At 37.8% G+C, this 14622-nt stretch overlaps 1 protein-coding gene across 1 annotated transcript; it reads right to left on the bottom strand.

Annotated features, from left to right (window-relative positions):
- Window positions 1-3263: 3263 nt before the first annotated feature.
- LOC306925726 (uncharacterized protein) lies at window positions 3264-6188 on the bottom strand. Its single transcript, XM_079504755.1, has 2 exons — window positions 6085-6188; window positions 3264-4595 (listed from the first exon to the last, which is right to left on the bottom strand). Exon 2 carries the CDS (start codon window positions 4434-4436, stop codon window positions 3477-3479), a length of 960 nt encoding a protein of 319 aa, XP_079360881.1. The 5' UTR covers window positions 4437-4595; window positions 6085-6188; the 3' UTR covers window positions 3264-3476.
- Between the last annotated feature and the right edge of the window lie 8434 nt (window positions 6189-14622).

The following is a 14622-nucleotide window of genomic DNA, read 5'->3' as shown; positions in this document are numbered from 1 at the left end:
GACTATAACCAAGCCCCCCAGAGGTGGGGGAGTGTAAGCTGGTGGGGGCCATTTGTATGTTTGATGTGTAGGGGCATAAATACATACAACTACACTAGCCAGGTCCAAGAAGAAACTAATATACCCTGCTGATACTGACAGCTATAAACATGCACTGGGTCTAGAAGACATTTCTTTTTTGTTTTAGATTATTGCCAACGGTGAGACAGGTTTTTTCCCTCATGAGAGCCAACTGGTATTTCCTATAATTTACTCAGGCTTTTTACATTATTTGTTTTATTTTAATTTATTTATTTTTGAGGGGTGCTAGCACTACCTCCTATATACAGAATTTGTCCCACAAGTCTCTCATTTGCCATTGACAATGAAAGGAGAAATGAGGTCATATGTGCCTCAAATATGATATAAATTTGTGGCAACACAAACATTAAATGACATTGACAATGAAGGGAAAATGTACGTCATATGTAGACGATCATATCGGCTAACCAATCACATAAATTCAGTTGTTCGTGAGATGATGTATGATGATGTATAATGATAAGAGTGCCCCTCACTTCACACAGGTGTGTTTTTTTATTGTAATCCCATGTGTGTTTTGTTTCCACTCTAAATACTCTGTAGTCTCAATGTTTAATGCAAAACACTTTTATTGCCTAGCTAAAGTCTATTTGCCTCTGGTAACCACACTGAATAACTAAAGTCTATTTGCATCTGGCAACCACACTAACTATATGGCTATGCTATTTAGATGCAATTCAGTCAGACCATTGACTCATTGAGAATAAAGTAGTGATTTACATAGCTGTGTGTATGGGACAGTAGCCTATAATGTGTGAAATGATGATGGCTCATTTGCAATTGCTTGGTCTATAGTTTTACTTTTGAGATGTAAGTGAGTCACTAACTTAGTACTAGAAGTTAAAATTATATGGTTTGTGATCAATATGCAATAAGTTAAAATTATATGGTTTGTGATCAATATGCAATAAAGGCCTACATGTCACTAACTTAGTACTAGACGTTAAAATTATATGGTTTGTGATCAATATGCAATAAAGACCTACATGATTGAGAGTGAGAAACTTGTCCTTGTTCATCATGTTCTTCTTATAAAATCTCCAGTGTTTGTTATGTGTTGATTTCGCAACAAATCCAACAAAGGCACAGTGAGCTTTACCTACAGCCATGGTGGCAAAATGTTTAGCTTGTTTTAGTAAAGCTGGTATTGACAAGAATGTGATCTATTATTCTGCTGTGAGTTACATTTGGATTACATTTAAACCCATATTCATGTCCTTGTCTGAGTCTTCCTCACGTTCCACTTGCTATTCAAGCAGAACCATTCAGATATATGTGACAATCAAGTACACAGATAAACCTAATTTGCACCTGATTGCTCCAAATGAAGCTGTTAAATTGTGTTTATAGTATGTTATTGTTCATAACAGCATCTTCATTTATCTTGCTATTACATGGTGTTTTATTGCCTTCTAAAGGGTATTTTAAGGGATTGACTGGAACTGCCACACAGTGCAAGTGTAGTAAGTGCAGTGTTACCGGTAATAACAAACAAACAAAAGAAAAACAGAAAACACCTCTGACTTGTTTGCCTTTATTTGTGACTGCACAACCATTATTTATGCTAAGTTTACTTGCAATTAATCAACACATTAATCACAAAAATAAATCATCATGTAACACTTTTATGTAGATGTGCTGATATTTATCGGCCTCTATTTAATCAGATTGTTTATGGATACTGTTCACACTAAACATATGTATATGGTATGTGTACAGCTGTACGACATGACATTTTCAGTTTGCTTGAAGTAGTACAACTATTTCCACATTGACCACAAGGGAACAGTTTAAATCCATTGTGTACAACCTTGTGAAAGTATCCAAAATGTGAGCAACTGAACACTTTTCTACTCGCATATAGGGTTTCTCTCCAGTGTGAATTCTCTGGTGGCTTTTAAGGTGGGACATTCTAGAGAAGTGTTGTCCACACTGATCACATCCATAGGGTTTCTCTCCAGTGTGAATGTTTTGGTGCTTTTTAAGGCTGGACAATTCAGACAATTGCTTTATTATCTAGAAGACAGTTTTCTGGTTTCACAGGACTTTGTGTTGTTTTGTACAGAATATCATAAAATGACCGCTTAGCCCACATACAAGACAGTGAAGACTTGTACACCATGTATGAGGAAATAAAAGCTACAATTAAATTAGCAATCATGTTTCAGCATTTACTCAAATCAGCAAGGAATGCACAAGTCCAATACTTTACAGCAGAGGAAATTAGATTGAAAATCACATTCATAGCATGTGGAAATATTTCAAACATGAATCTGTTTAATGTATAGTTTGCCTGCTATTTCACCATTTGACCCAAGTTACACTGATTCATTGTTGATGTGTGTATGGGCGGGGGGTCTTTATGTCTATGCTATTGAGATTCAGTCAGACCATTGACTCATTGAGAATAAAGTAGTGATTTACATAGCTGTGTGTATGGGACAGTAGCCTATAATGTGTGAAATGATGATGGCTCATTTGCAATTGCTTGTTCTATAGTTTTACTTTTGAGATGTAAGTGAGTCACTCACTTCTTCTCCATGAACAATCCTGTTGGATTTTACAGTAGAATATTTTATTGAATCTCCACCACTTTAGACCTACGCAGGTTATCTGCACATTTCTACATTTAAGAAACCAAATGGACAAACATTGTGTATGAAAGAGGCAAACATGAAAATGGCAGATCTACAAACTCAGAACTGAACCCTTACCCGATGTTGTTATGATAAACTATGACCTACTGTTTATGCCATTCTTAAATCTGTTCAAGTCTATTCCTACTGTAACTGTACAACAACTATAGAATGTAGTGTTTTCTTGCATTCTGTGGTTTGGTTTATGGGTGAGCTTAGTGAGGGGAATATTGGGAATGGAAGGAAAACATACAAAGCCAAATCCAACAAAGGCACAGTGAGCTTTACCTACAGCCATGGTGGCAAAATGTTTAGCTTGTTTGAGTAAAGCTGGTATTGACAAAAATGTGATCTATTATTCTGCATATTCTGTTCTGTCATAACAGCATCTTCATTTATCTTGCTGTTACATGGTGTGTTATTGCCTTCTAAATGGTATTTCATGTGATTGACTGGAATTACCACACAGTGCAAAAAAGTAAATAACAAACGAACAAAAGAAAAACAGAAAACAACTCTGACTTGTTTGCCTTTATTTGTGACTGCACAACCATTATTTATGCGAAGTTTACTTACAATTAATCAACACATTAATCAAAAAATACATCATCATGCAACAATTTTATGTAGATGTGCTGATATGTATCGGCCTCTATTTAATCAGATTGATGTTCAGTGCTTGATGTAGTAAAAATATTTCCACATCGACCACAAGGGAGCAGTTTAAATCCATTGCGTACAACCTTGTGAAAGTCTACATCATTTGAGCATCTGAAAGCTTTTCCACTCACATATAGGGTTTCTCTCTGGTGTGAATTTTCTGGTGCCTTTTAAGGTTGGACAATTCAGAAAAGTGTTGTCCACACTGATCACATCCATAGGGTTTCTCTCCAGTGTGAATTTTCTGGTGCTTTTTAAGGCTGGACATTCTAGAGAAGTGTTGTCCACACTGATCACATCCATAGGGTTTCTCCCCGGTGTGAATTTGCTGGTGTGTTTTAAGGCTGGACATTTGAGTGAAGTGTTGTCCACACTGATCACATCCATAGGGTTTCTCTCCAGTGTGAATTCTCTGGTGCTTTTTAAGGCTGGACATTTCAGAAAAGTGTTGTCCACACTGTTCACATCCATAGGGTTTCTCTCCAGTGTGAATTTTCTGGTGGCTTTTAAGGCCTGCCAATAGAGAGAAGTGTTGTCCACAATGATCACATCCATATGGTTTCTCTCCAGTGTGAATTTTCTGGTGCGTTTTAAGGCTGGACATTTGAGAGAAGTGTTGTCCACACTGATCACATCCATAGGGTTTCTCTCCAGTGTGAATTTTCTGGTGCTTTTTAAGGCTGGACATTCTAGAGAAGTGTTGTCCACACTGATCACATCCATAGGGTTTCTCCCCGGTGTGAATTTGCTGGTGTGTTTTAAGGCTGGACATTTGAGTGAAGTGTTGTCCACACTGATCACATCCATAGGGTTTCTCTCCAGTGTGAATTCTCTGGTGCTTTTTAAGGCTGGACATTTCAGAAAAGTGTTGTCCACACTGTTCACATCCATAGGGTTTCTCTCCAGTGTGAATTTTCTGGTGGCTTTTAAGGCTGGACAGTTTAGAGAAGTGTTGTCCACACTGATCACATCCATATGGTTTCTCTCCAGTGTGAATTCTCTTGTGGTCTTTAAGGCTGGACAGTTCAGAGAAGTGTTGTCCACACTGATCACATCCATATGGTTTCTCTCCAGTGTGAATTCTCTGATGTCTTTTAAGGTGAGATTTGTAATGGAAGCGTTGTCCACACTGGTCACAGTCGTGCTGTTTCGGTTTAGCCAAGCCTATATGTTCATTTACTGTTGGTAAGACAGGGAGGCCAGACTGATGATGCAACACTGGATTGGAAACAAAGATAAAGGAAGAACACATTGAGAGGTTGAAAGACAGACTTTTATGGACATATAGTACATCTAGTTCCCTAATTAATACCAGCAAATTAATCCTCAAAATTGTATTTAAGACATAGTGTGTCAGCTGTCTATTTATTTCCAAATACCAAATAATAATAATCTAAGCTATGTTCATTGTGTAACCCTTGTTCACCTGTGAGTCATCTATACCATCAATATCTGGGGTTCTATGCATCAATTATCTAGGTTCAATAAGGAGATTGGTAGTAGCAACTCTGTATAGAGCAGTAAGACCTCCAGCACACAAAACACACACACACACACACCGTGATTGGAAGTATGATAAAACAAATATTTATACTTTTAGTTTGTTCAGTTCCCTTTTGTTTCCTCAATTATTTTCCAATTAAGTCTTCACATCGAGATGTAAACAACACATCAACAAATACAATAAAATGCAATAAACAATTAAATAAAAGGAGTGCACACCGGATGTACACTAGGCGCCCAAAATATTGTTCAACCAACCTTAGGTTCAAAATGTCTCTTATTTAGTGTTGGGCCCAACCAATGTAATACTGAGATCTCAGAATAATAAAAAAAGAAAATAAAGACAGGGTGATGTCTTCCCACGTGGTTGATGGGTCCGAGGTAGGTTCACAATGAAGCCGGTCCAATTGTCACCAGAGAGAATCCTCCCTCTAGAAAAACCAGCCTGCACACAGCCACAGTGTGCAGAACAATTATGATATAGTCTCAAGTCTCTTGTTTCCCTTCATATTTCAATTTATTCCATACTGGCCTTTTACTACTGTTTTCAGCACATTAGCCTGCACACAATCACATGCATTGACTTATGTGTTGTGTTTAGCTTAGCATATATAGCCTGCACACAATCACATACATTGACTTATGTGTTGTGTTTAGCTTAGCATATAGCCACAATCCAGCAAAAATCATTACAATGCACTGAATATATACACCAAAAACGATTTATCCTGACTGGTTTTTATGTTGTGTTATCTTTCACAGTAGCAGCATTACAGCAAATATCACAATATGCCACTAAATAAACTTCAATGTTGAGCAGTCAACTCACCAGGATAATCAATGAAAATCACACAGAAAAAACGCCAACTATGGCTCTGTTGTCTCTCTTTCTGGCAAGCTGCAGACTCCTCCTGTCCCACGTTCTATGAAAGTTATTCACCTCACTCCTTCCACTATATTTTGTCACAAATCTCACGGAGCTCTGTCATTAAATCTGTATTCAGACTGTTTCATGTCATGTGCTCCTCACTCTCTTGCTCTGGTGCAAAACTAAAGTAAACAGTACACACGTTCCTTCCTGCCCCTAGGGACAGTCTCTGCTGTGCTCAGGGAGCGTCTACAAATGTCTACATTTAGGGACCGTCTGTAAATTAGTCCGAATAAATAACCAGGATTACAATTGCACAATGCATATGGTACATACCATGGTCTTTGGGTTCATCCTGTTCAGCAGAGTTGAGGTTGATAGAGTTCATCTTCTCCTGAATTCTGGAGTCCACAGTCAGATCTGATCAGAAATGATTGATATCCTGGAGCAGTTGTGGAGAAGTGACACAGAGCAATTCTTCTTATACTAGAGAGCCTGAGGTGGAGCCACTAACTGCTTGGATTGATAGGCCGAAGAGGAGAACAATAGAACCATCTCTCAGCCAATCACAACCTAACAAACTGCTGCATGCCCCACCCCTCCCTCCTCCCCCAGGCATGCTCTGTCTATATCCAATACATATATGTATGGACATTAGGTACATAGTATTAAAAGCATAAATGTATGTACTGTATCAGTACAGTGAATTGTTACTGAAGCAGAGACATATTCCTTCAGTCACAACAGAACCAAGTAGAACCAGCTCTGATGAAGAAACAACTGCTCCTTATACTGTGATCTTCATTTATCTTACAAAATGTTATATGCTTTAATATTACAAAGTTTACTATTGACTCTATTGTATGTTACTCACTAAATGTGTGAACACACAGCACTCCTACAAACCACAGATTAACAACAACTCTTGACTCTGAACATTTAACCAAGATAAATAAATCACAAGTAAAAACAATGAGTCTACCAGTCATTTGTTTTCCAAGACACAAACTGCCACCCACCCCTGCACTAAATAGTACACAAGTCACACACATTGACTTGTAAACGATTCTACATTATTATAATTAAGTTGCTTTAATATCTAGAAACAGTTTTCTAGTTTCACAGGACTTTGTGTTGTTTTGTACAGAATATCATAAAATGACTGCTTAGCCCACATACAAGACAGTGACGACTTGTACACCATGTATGAGAAAATAAAAGCTACAATTAAATTAGCAATCATGTTTCAGCATTTACTCAAATCAGCAAGGAATGCACAAGTCCAATACTTTACAGCAGAGGAAACAAGACGTTAGATTGAAAATCACATTCATAGCAAGTGGAAATATTTCAAACCTGAATCTGTTTAATGTATAGTTAGTCTCCCTGCTATTTCACCATTTGACCCAAGTTACACTGATTCGTTGTTGATGTGTGTATGGGTGGGGGGGGGGGGGGGGGGGGGGTCTATATGGCTATGCTATTGAGATGCAATTCAGTCAGACCATTGACTCATTGAGAATAAAGTAGTGTTTTACATAGCTGTGTGTATGGGACAGTAGCCTATAATGTGTGAAATGATGATGGCTCATTTGCAATTGCTTGGTCTATAGTTTTACTTTTGAGATGTAAGTGAGTCACTAACTTAGTACTAGAAGTTAAAATGATATGGTTTGTGATCAATATGCAATAAAGGCCTACATGTCACTAACTTAGTACTAGAAGTTAAAATGATATGGTTTGTGATCAATATGCAATAAAGGCCTACATGTCACTAACTTAGTACTAGAAGTTAAAATGATATGGTTTGTGATCAATATGCAATAAAGGCCTACATGTCACTAACTTAGTACTAGAAGTTAAAATGATATGGTTTGTGATCAATATGCAATAAAGGCCTACATGATTGAGAGTGAGAAACTTGTCCTTGTTCATCATGTTCTTCTCCATGAACAATCCTGTTGGATTTTACACTGTAGAATATTTTATTGAATCTCCACCACTTTAGACCTACGCAGGGTATCTGCACATTTCTACATTTAAGACCTTTTTAATACCAAATGGACAAACATTGTGTATGAAAGAGGCAAACATGAAAATGGCAGATCTACAAGCTCAGAACTGAACCCTTACCCGATGCAAACAATGTCACTACTTTGAACTAACACCATAATTATGCTCTTGCAAGACCGACGTTCAATAAGTCAAATATGTTATGATAAACTATGACCTACTGTTTATGCCATTCTTAAATCTGTTCAAGTATATTCCTACTGTAACTGTACAACAACTATAGAATGTAGTGTTTTCTTGCATTCTGTGGTTTGGTTTATGGGTGAGATTAGTGAGGGGAATATTGGGAATGGAAGGAAAACATACAAAGCCAAATACAACAAAGGCACAGTGAGCTTTACGTACAGCCATGGTGGCAAAATGTCTAGCTTGTTTGAGTAAAGCTGGTATTGACAAAAATGTGATCTATTATTCTGCATTTTCTGTTGTGAGTTACATTTGGATTACATTTAAACCCATATTCATGTCCTTGTCTGAGTCTTCCTCACGTTACACTTGCTATTCAAGCAGAACCATTCAGATAGATGTGACAATCAAGTACACATAGAAACCTAATTTGCACTTGATTGCTCCAAATGAAGCTGTTAAATTGTGCTCATAGTATGTTATTGTTCATAACAGCATCTTCATTTATCTTGCTGTTACATGGCGTGATTGCCTTCGAAATGGTATTTCATGTGATTGACTGGAATTACCACACAGTGCAAAAAAGTAAATAACAAACAAACAAAAGAAAAACAGAAAACACCTCTGACTTGTTTGCCTTTATTTGTGACTGCACAACCATTATTAATGCTAAGTTTACTTACAATAATCAACACATTAATCAAAAAATACATCAGCATGCAACACTTTTATGTAGATGTGCTGATATGTATCGGCCTCTATTTAATCAGATTGATGTTCAGTGCTTGATGTAGTAAAAATATTTCCACATCGACCACAAGGGAGCAGTTTAAATCCATTGCGTACAACCTTGTGAAAGTCTACATCATTTGAGCATCTGAAAGCTTTTCCACTCACATATAGGGTTTCTCTCTGGTGTGAATTTTCTGGTGCCTTTTAAGGTGGGACAATTCAGAAAAGTGTTGTCCACACTGATCACATCCATAGGGTTTCTCTCCAGTGTGAATTCTCTTGTGGTTTTTAAGGCTGGACATTTGAGAGAAGTGTTGTCCACACTGATCACATCAATAGGGTTTCTCTCCAGTGTGAATTTTCTGGTGGCTTTTAAGGCCTGCCAATAGAGAGAAGTGTTGTCCACAATGATCACATCCATATGGTTTCTCTCCAGTGTGAATTTTCTGGTGCGTTTTAAGGCTGGACATTTGAGAGAAGTGTTGTCCACACTGAACACATCCATAGGGTTTCTCTCCAGTGTGAATTCTCTGGTGCTTTTTAAGACTGGACATTTGAGAGAAATGTTGTCCACACTGATCACATCCATATGGTTTCTCTCCAGTGTGAATTCTCTTGTGGCTTTTAAGGCTGGACATTTCAGAGAAGTGTTGTCCACACAGATCACACCCATAGGGTTTCTCTCCGGTGTGAATTCTCTTGTGGCTTTTAAGGTGGTGTATTTGAGAGAAGTGTTGTCCACACTGATCACATCCATAGGGTTTCTCTCCAGTGTGAATTCTCTGGTGGATTTTAAGGCTGGACATTTCAGAGAAGTGTTGTCCACACTGTTCACATCCATAGGGTTTCTCTCCATTGTGAATTATCTGGTGTCTTTTAAGGTGATATTTGTAATGGAAGCGTTGTCCACACTGGTCACAGTCATGTTGTTTCGGTTTAGCCAAGCCTATATGTTCATTTACTGTTGGTAAGACAGGGAGGCCAGACTGATGATGCAACACTGGATTGGAAACAAAGATGAAGGAAAAACACATTGAGAGGTTGAAAGAAAGACTTTTATGGACATATAGTACATCTAGTTCCCTAATTAATACCAGCAAATTAATCCCAAAATTGTATTTAAGACATAGTGTGTCAACTGTCTATTTATTTCTAAATACCAAATAATAATAATCTAAGCTATGTTCATTGCACAATGCATATGGTACATACCATGGTCTTTGGGTTCCTCCTGTTCAGCTGAGTTGAGGTTGATCATCTTCTCAGAGTTCATCTTCTCCTGAAGTCTGGAGTCCACAGTCAGATCTGATCAGAAATGATTGATATCCTGGAGCAGTTGTGGAGAAATGACACAGAGCAACTCTTCTTATACTAGAGAGCCTGAGGTGGAGCCACTAACTGCTAGGATTGATAGGCCGAAGAGGAGAACAATAGAACCATCTCTCAGCCAATCACAACCTAACAAACTGCTGCATGCCCCACCCCTCCCTCCTCCCCCAGGCATGCTCTGTCTATATCAAATACATATATGTATGGACATTATGTACATAATATTAAAAGCATAAATGTATACGTACTGTATCAGTACAGTGAATTGCTACTGAAGCAGAGACATATACTCACAACAGAACCAAGTAGAACCAGCTCTGATGAAGAAACAACTGCTCCTTATACTGTGATCTTCATTTATCTTTAAAATTGTTATATGCTTTAAAATTTACAAAGTTTACTATTGACTCTCTATTTTATGTTACTCGCTAAATGTGTGAACACACATGAACACACAGCACTCCTACAAACCACCGATTAACAACAACTCTTGACTCTGAACATTTAACCAAGATAAATAAATCACAAGTAAAAACAATGAGTCTACCAGTCATTTGTTTTCCAAGACACAAACTGCCACCCACCTCTGCACTAAATAGTACACAAGTAATCACACATTGACTTGTAAACTATTCTACATTATTATAATTAAGTTGCTTTATTATCTAGAAGACCGTTTTCTGGTTTCACAGGACTTTGTGTTGTTTTGTACAGAATATCATAAAATGACTGCTTAGCCCACATACAAGACAGTGAAGACTTGTACGTAGGCCTACACCATGTATGATGAAATAAAAGCTACAATTAGCAATCATGTTTCAGCATTTACTCAAATCAGCACAAGTCCAATACTTTACAGCAGAGGAAATTAGATTGAAAATCACATTCATAGCATGTGGAAATATTTCAAACATGAATCTGTTTAATGTATAGTTTGCCTGCTATTTCACCATTTGACCCAATTTACACTGATTCATTGTTGATGTGTGTATGGGCGGGGGGGGGGGGGGGGTCTATATGGCTATGCTATTGAGATTCAGTCAGACCATTGACTCATTGAGAATAAAGTAGTGATTTACATAGCTATGTGTGTGGGACAGTAGCCTATACTGTGTGAAATGATGATGGCTCATTTGCAATTGCTTGGTCTATAGTTTTACTTTTGAGATGTAAGTGAGTCACTAACTTAGTACTAGAAGTTAAAATTATATGGTTTGTGATCAATATGCAATAAAGGCCTACATGTCACTAACTTAGTACTAGAAGTTAAAATGATGTGGTTTGTGATCAATATGCAATAAAGGCCTACATGTCACTAACTTAGTACTAGAAGTTAAAATGATATGGTTTGTGATCAATATGCAATAAAGGCCTACATGATTGAGAGTGAGCAACTTGTCCTTGTTCATCATGTTCTTCTCCATGAACAATCCTGTTGGATTTTACAGTAGAATATTGTATTGAATCTCCACCCCTTTAGACCTACGCAGGGTATCTGCACATTTCTACATTTAAGACCTTTTTAATACCAAATGGACAAACATTGTGTATGAAAGAGGCAAACATGAAAATGGCAGATCTACAAGCTCAGAACTGAACCCTTACCTGATGCAAACAATATCACTACTTTGAACTAACACCATAATTATGCTCTTGCAAGACCGACGTTCAATAAGTAAAATATGTTATGATAAACTATGACCTACTGTTCATGCCATTCTTAAATCTGTTCAAGTCTATTCCTACTGTAACTGTACAACAACTATAGAATGTAGTGTTTTCTTGCATTCTGTGGTTTGGTTTATGGGTGAGCTTAGTGAGGGGAATATTGGGAATGGAAGGAAAACATACAAAGCCAAATCCAACAAAGGCACATTGAGCTTTACGTACAGCCATGGTGGCAAAATGTTTAGCTTGTTTGAGTAAAGCTGGTATTGACAAAAATGTGATCTATTATTCTGCATATTCTGTTGTGAGTTACATTTGGATTACATTTAAACCCATATTCATGTCCTTGTCTGAGTCTTCCTCACGTTCCACTTGCTATTCAAGCAGAACCATTCAGATAGATGTGACAATCAAGTACACATAGAAACCTAATTTGCACTTGATTGCTCCAAATTAAGCTGTTAAATTGTGTTTATAGTATGTTATTGTTCATAACAGCATCTTCATTTATCTTGCTGTTACATGGTGTGTTATTGCCATCTAAATGGTATTTCATGTGATTGACTGGAATTACCACACAGTGCAAAAAAGTAAATAACAAACAAACAAACAAAAGAAAAACAGAAAACACCTCTGACTTGTTTGCCTTTATTTGTGACTGCACAACCATTATTTATGCTAAGTTTACTTACAATAATCAACACATTAATCAAAAAATCAGCATGCAACACTTTTATGTAGATGTGCTGATATGTATCGGCCTCTATTTAATCAGATTGATGTTCAGTGCTTGATGTAGTAAAAATATTTCCACATCGACCACAAGGGAGCAGTTTAAATCCATTGAGTACAACCTTGTGAAAGTCTACATCATTTGAGCATCTGAAAGCTTTTCCACTCACATATAGGGTTTCTCTCTGGTGTGAATTGTCTGGTGCCTTTTAAGGTGGGACAATTCAGAAAAGTGTTGTCCACACTGATCACATCCATAGGGTTTCTCTCCAGTGTGAATTCTCTTGTGGTTTTTAAGGCTGGACATTTGAGAGAAGTGTTGTCCACACTGATCACATCCATAGGGTTTCTCTCCAGTGTGAATTTTCTGGTGGCTTTAAGGCCTGCCAATAGAGAGAAGTGTTGTCCACAATGATCACATCCATATGGTTTCTCTCCAGTGTGAATTTTCTGGTGCGTTTTAAGGCTGGACATTTGAGAGAAGTGTTGTCCACACTGAACACATCCATAGGGTTTCTCTCCAGTGTGAATTCTCTGGTGCTTTTTAAGGCTGGACATTTGAGAGAAATGTTGTCCACACTGATCACATCCATATGGTTTCTCTCCAGTGTGAATTCTCCTGTGGCTTTTAAGGCTGGACATTTCAGAGAAGTGTTGTCCACACAGATCACACCCATAGGGTTTCTCTCCGGTTAAATTGTGTTTATAGTATGTTATTGTTCATAACAGCATCTTCATTTATCTTGCTGTTACATGGTTGGTTATTGCCATCTAAATGGTATTTCATGTGATTGACTGGAATTACCACACAGTGCAAAAAAGTAAATAACAAACAAACAAAAAGAAAAACAGAAAACACCTCTGACTTGTTTGCCTTTATTTGTGACTGCACAACCATTATTTATGCTAAGTTTACGTACAATAATCAACACATTAATCAAAAAAATACATCAGCATGCAACACTTTTATGTAGATGTGCTGATATGTATCGGCCTCTATTTAATCAGATTGATGTTCAGTGCTTGATGTAGTAAAAATATTTCCACATCGACCACAAGGGAGCAGTTTAAATCCATTGCGTACAACCTTGTGAAAGTCTACATCATTTGAGCATCTGAAAGCTTTTCCACTCACATATAGGGTTTCTCTCTGGTGTTAATTTTCTGGTGCCTTTAAGGTTGGACATTCGAGAGAAGTGTTGTCCACACTGATCACATCCATAGGGTTTCTCTCCAGTGTGAATTATCTGGTGCTTTTTAAGGCTGGACATTTCAGAAAAGTGTTGTCCACACTGATCACATCCATAGGGTTTCTCTCCAGTGTGAATTTTCTGGTGTCTTTTAAGGTTGGACAGTTCAGAGAAGTGTTGTCCACACTGATCACATCCATAGGGTTTCTCTCCAGTGTGAATTTGCTGATGGCTTTTAAGGCCTGCCATTAGAGTGAAGTGTTGTCCACACTGATCACATCCATATGGTTTCTCCCCTGTGTGAATTCTCTGGTGCGTTTTAAGGCTGGACATTTCAGAGAAATGTTGTCCACACAGATCACACCCATAGGGTTTCTCTCTAGTATGAATTCTCTTGTGGCTTTTAAGGTGGTGTATTTGAGAGAAGTGTTGTCCACACTGATCACATCCATAGAGCAGAGGAAATTAGATTGAAAATCACATTCATAGCATGTGGAAATATTTCAAACATGAATCTGTTTAATGTATAGTTTGCCTGCTATTTCACCATTTGACCCAAGTTACACTGATTCATTGTTGATGTGTGTATGGGCGGGGGGGTCTATATGGCTATGCTATTGAGATTCAGTCAGACCATTGACTCATTGAGAATAAAGTAGTGATTTACATAGCTGTGTGTAAATAGGGTTTCTCTCCGGTGTGAATTCTCTTGTTGCTTTTAAGGTGGTGTATTTGAGAGAAGTGTTGTCCACACTGATCACATCCATAGGGTTTCTCTCCAGTGTGAATTCTCTGGTGGATTTTAAGGCTGGACATTTCAGAGAAGTGTTGTCCACACTGTTCACATCCATAGGGTTTCTCTCCAGTGTGAATTCTCTGGTGTCTTTTAAGGTGATATTTGTAATGGAAGCGTTGTCCACACTGGTCACAGTCATGCTGTTTCGGTTTAGCCAAGCCTATATGTTCATTTACTGTTGGTAAGACAGGGAGGCCAGACTGATGATGCAACACTGGATTGGAAACA

The sequence above is a fragment of the Electrona antarctica genome (genome assembly GCF_951216825.1).
Source record: "Electrona antarctica genome assembly, chromosome: 6".
Taxonomy (NCBI): Eukaryota; Metazoa; Chordata; class Actinopteri; order Myctophiformes; family Myctophidae; genus Electrona; species Electrona antarctica.
This window is presented reverse-complemented; position numbering and strand designations above follow the sequence as displayed.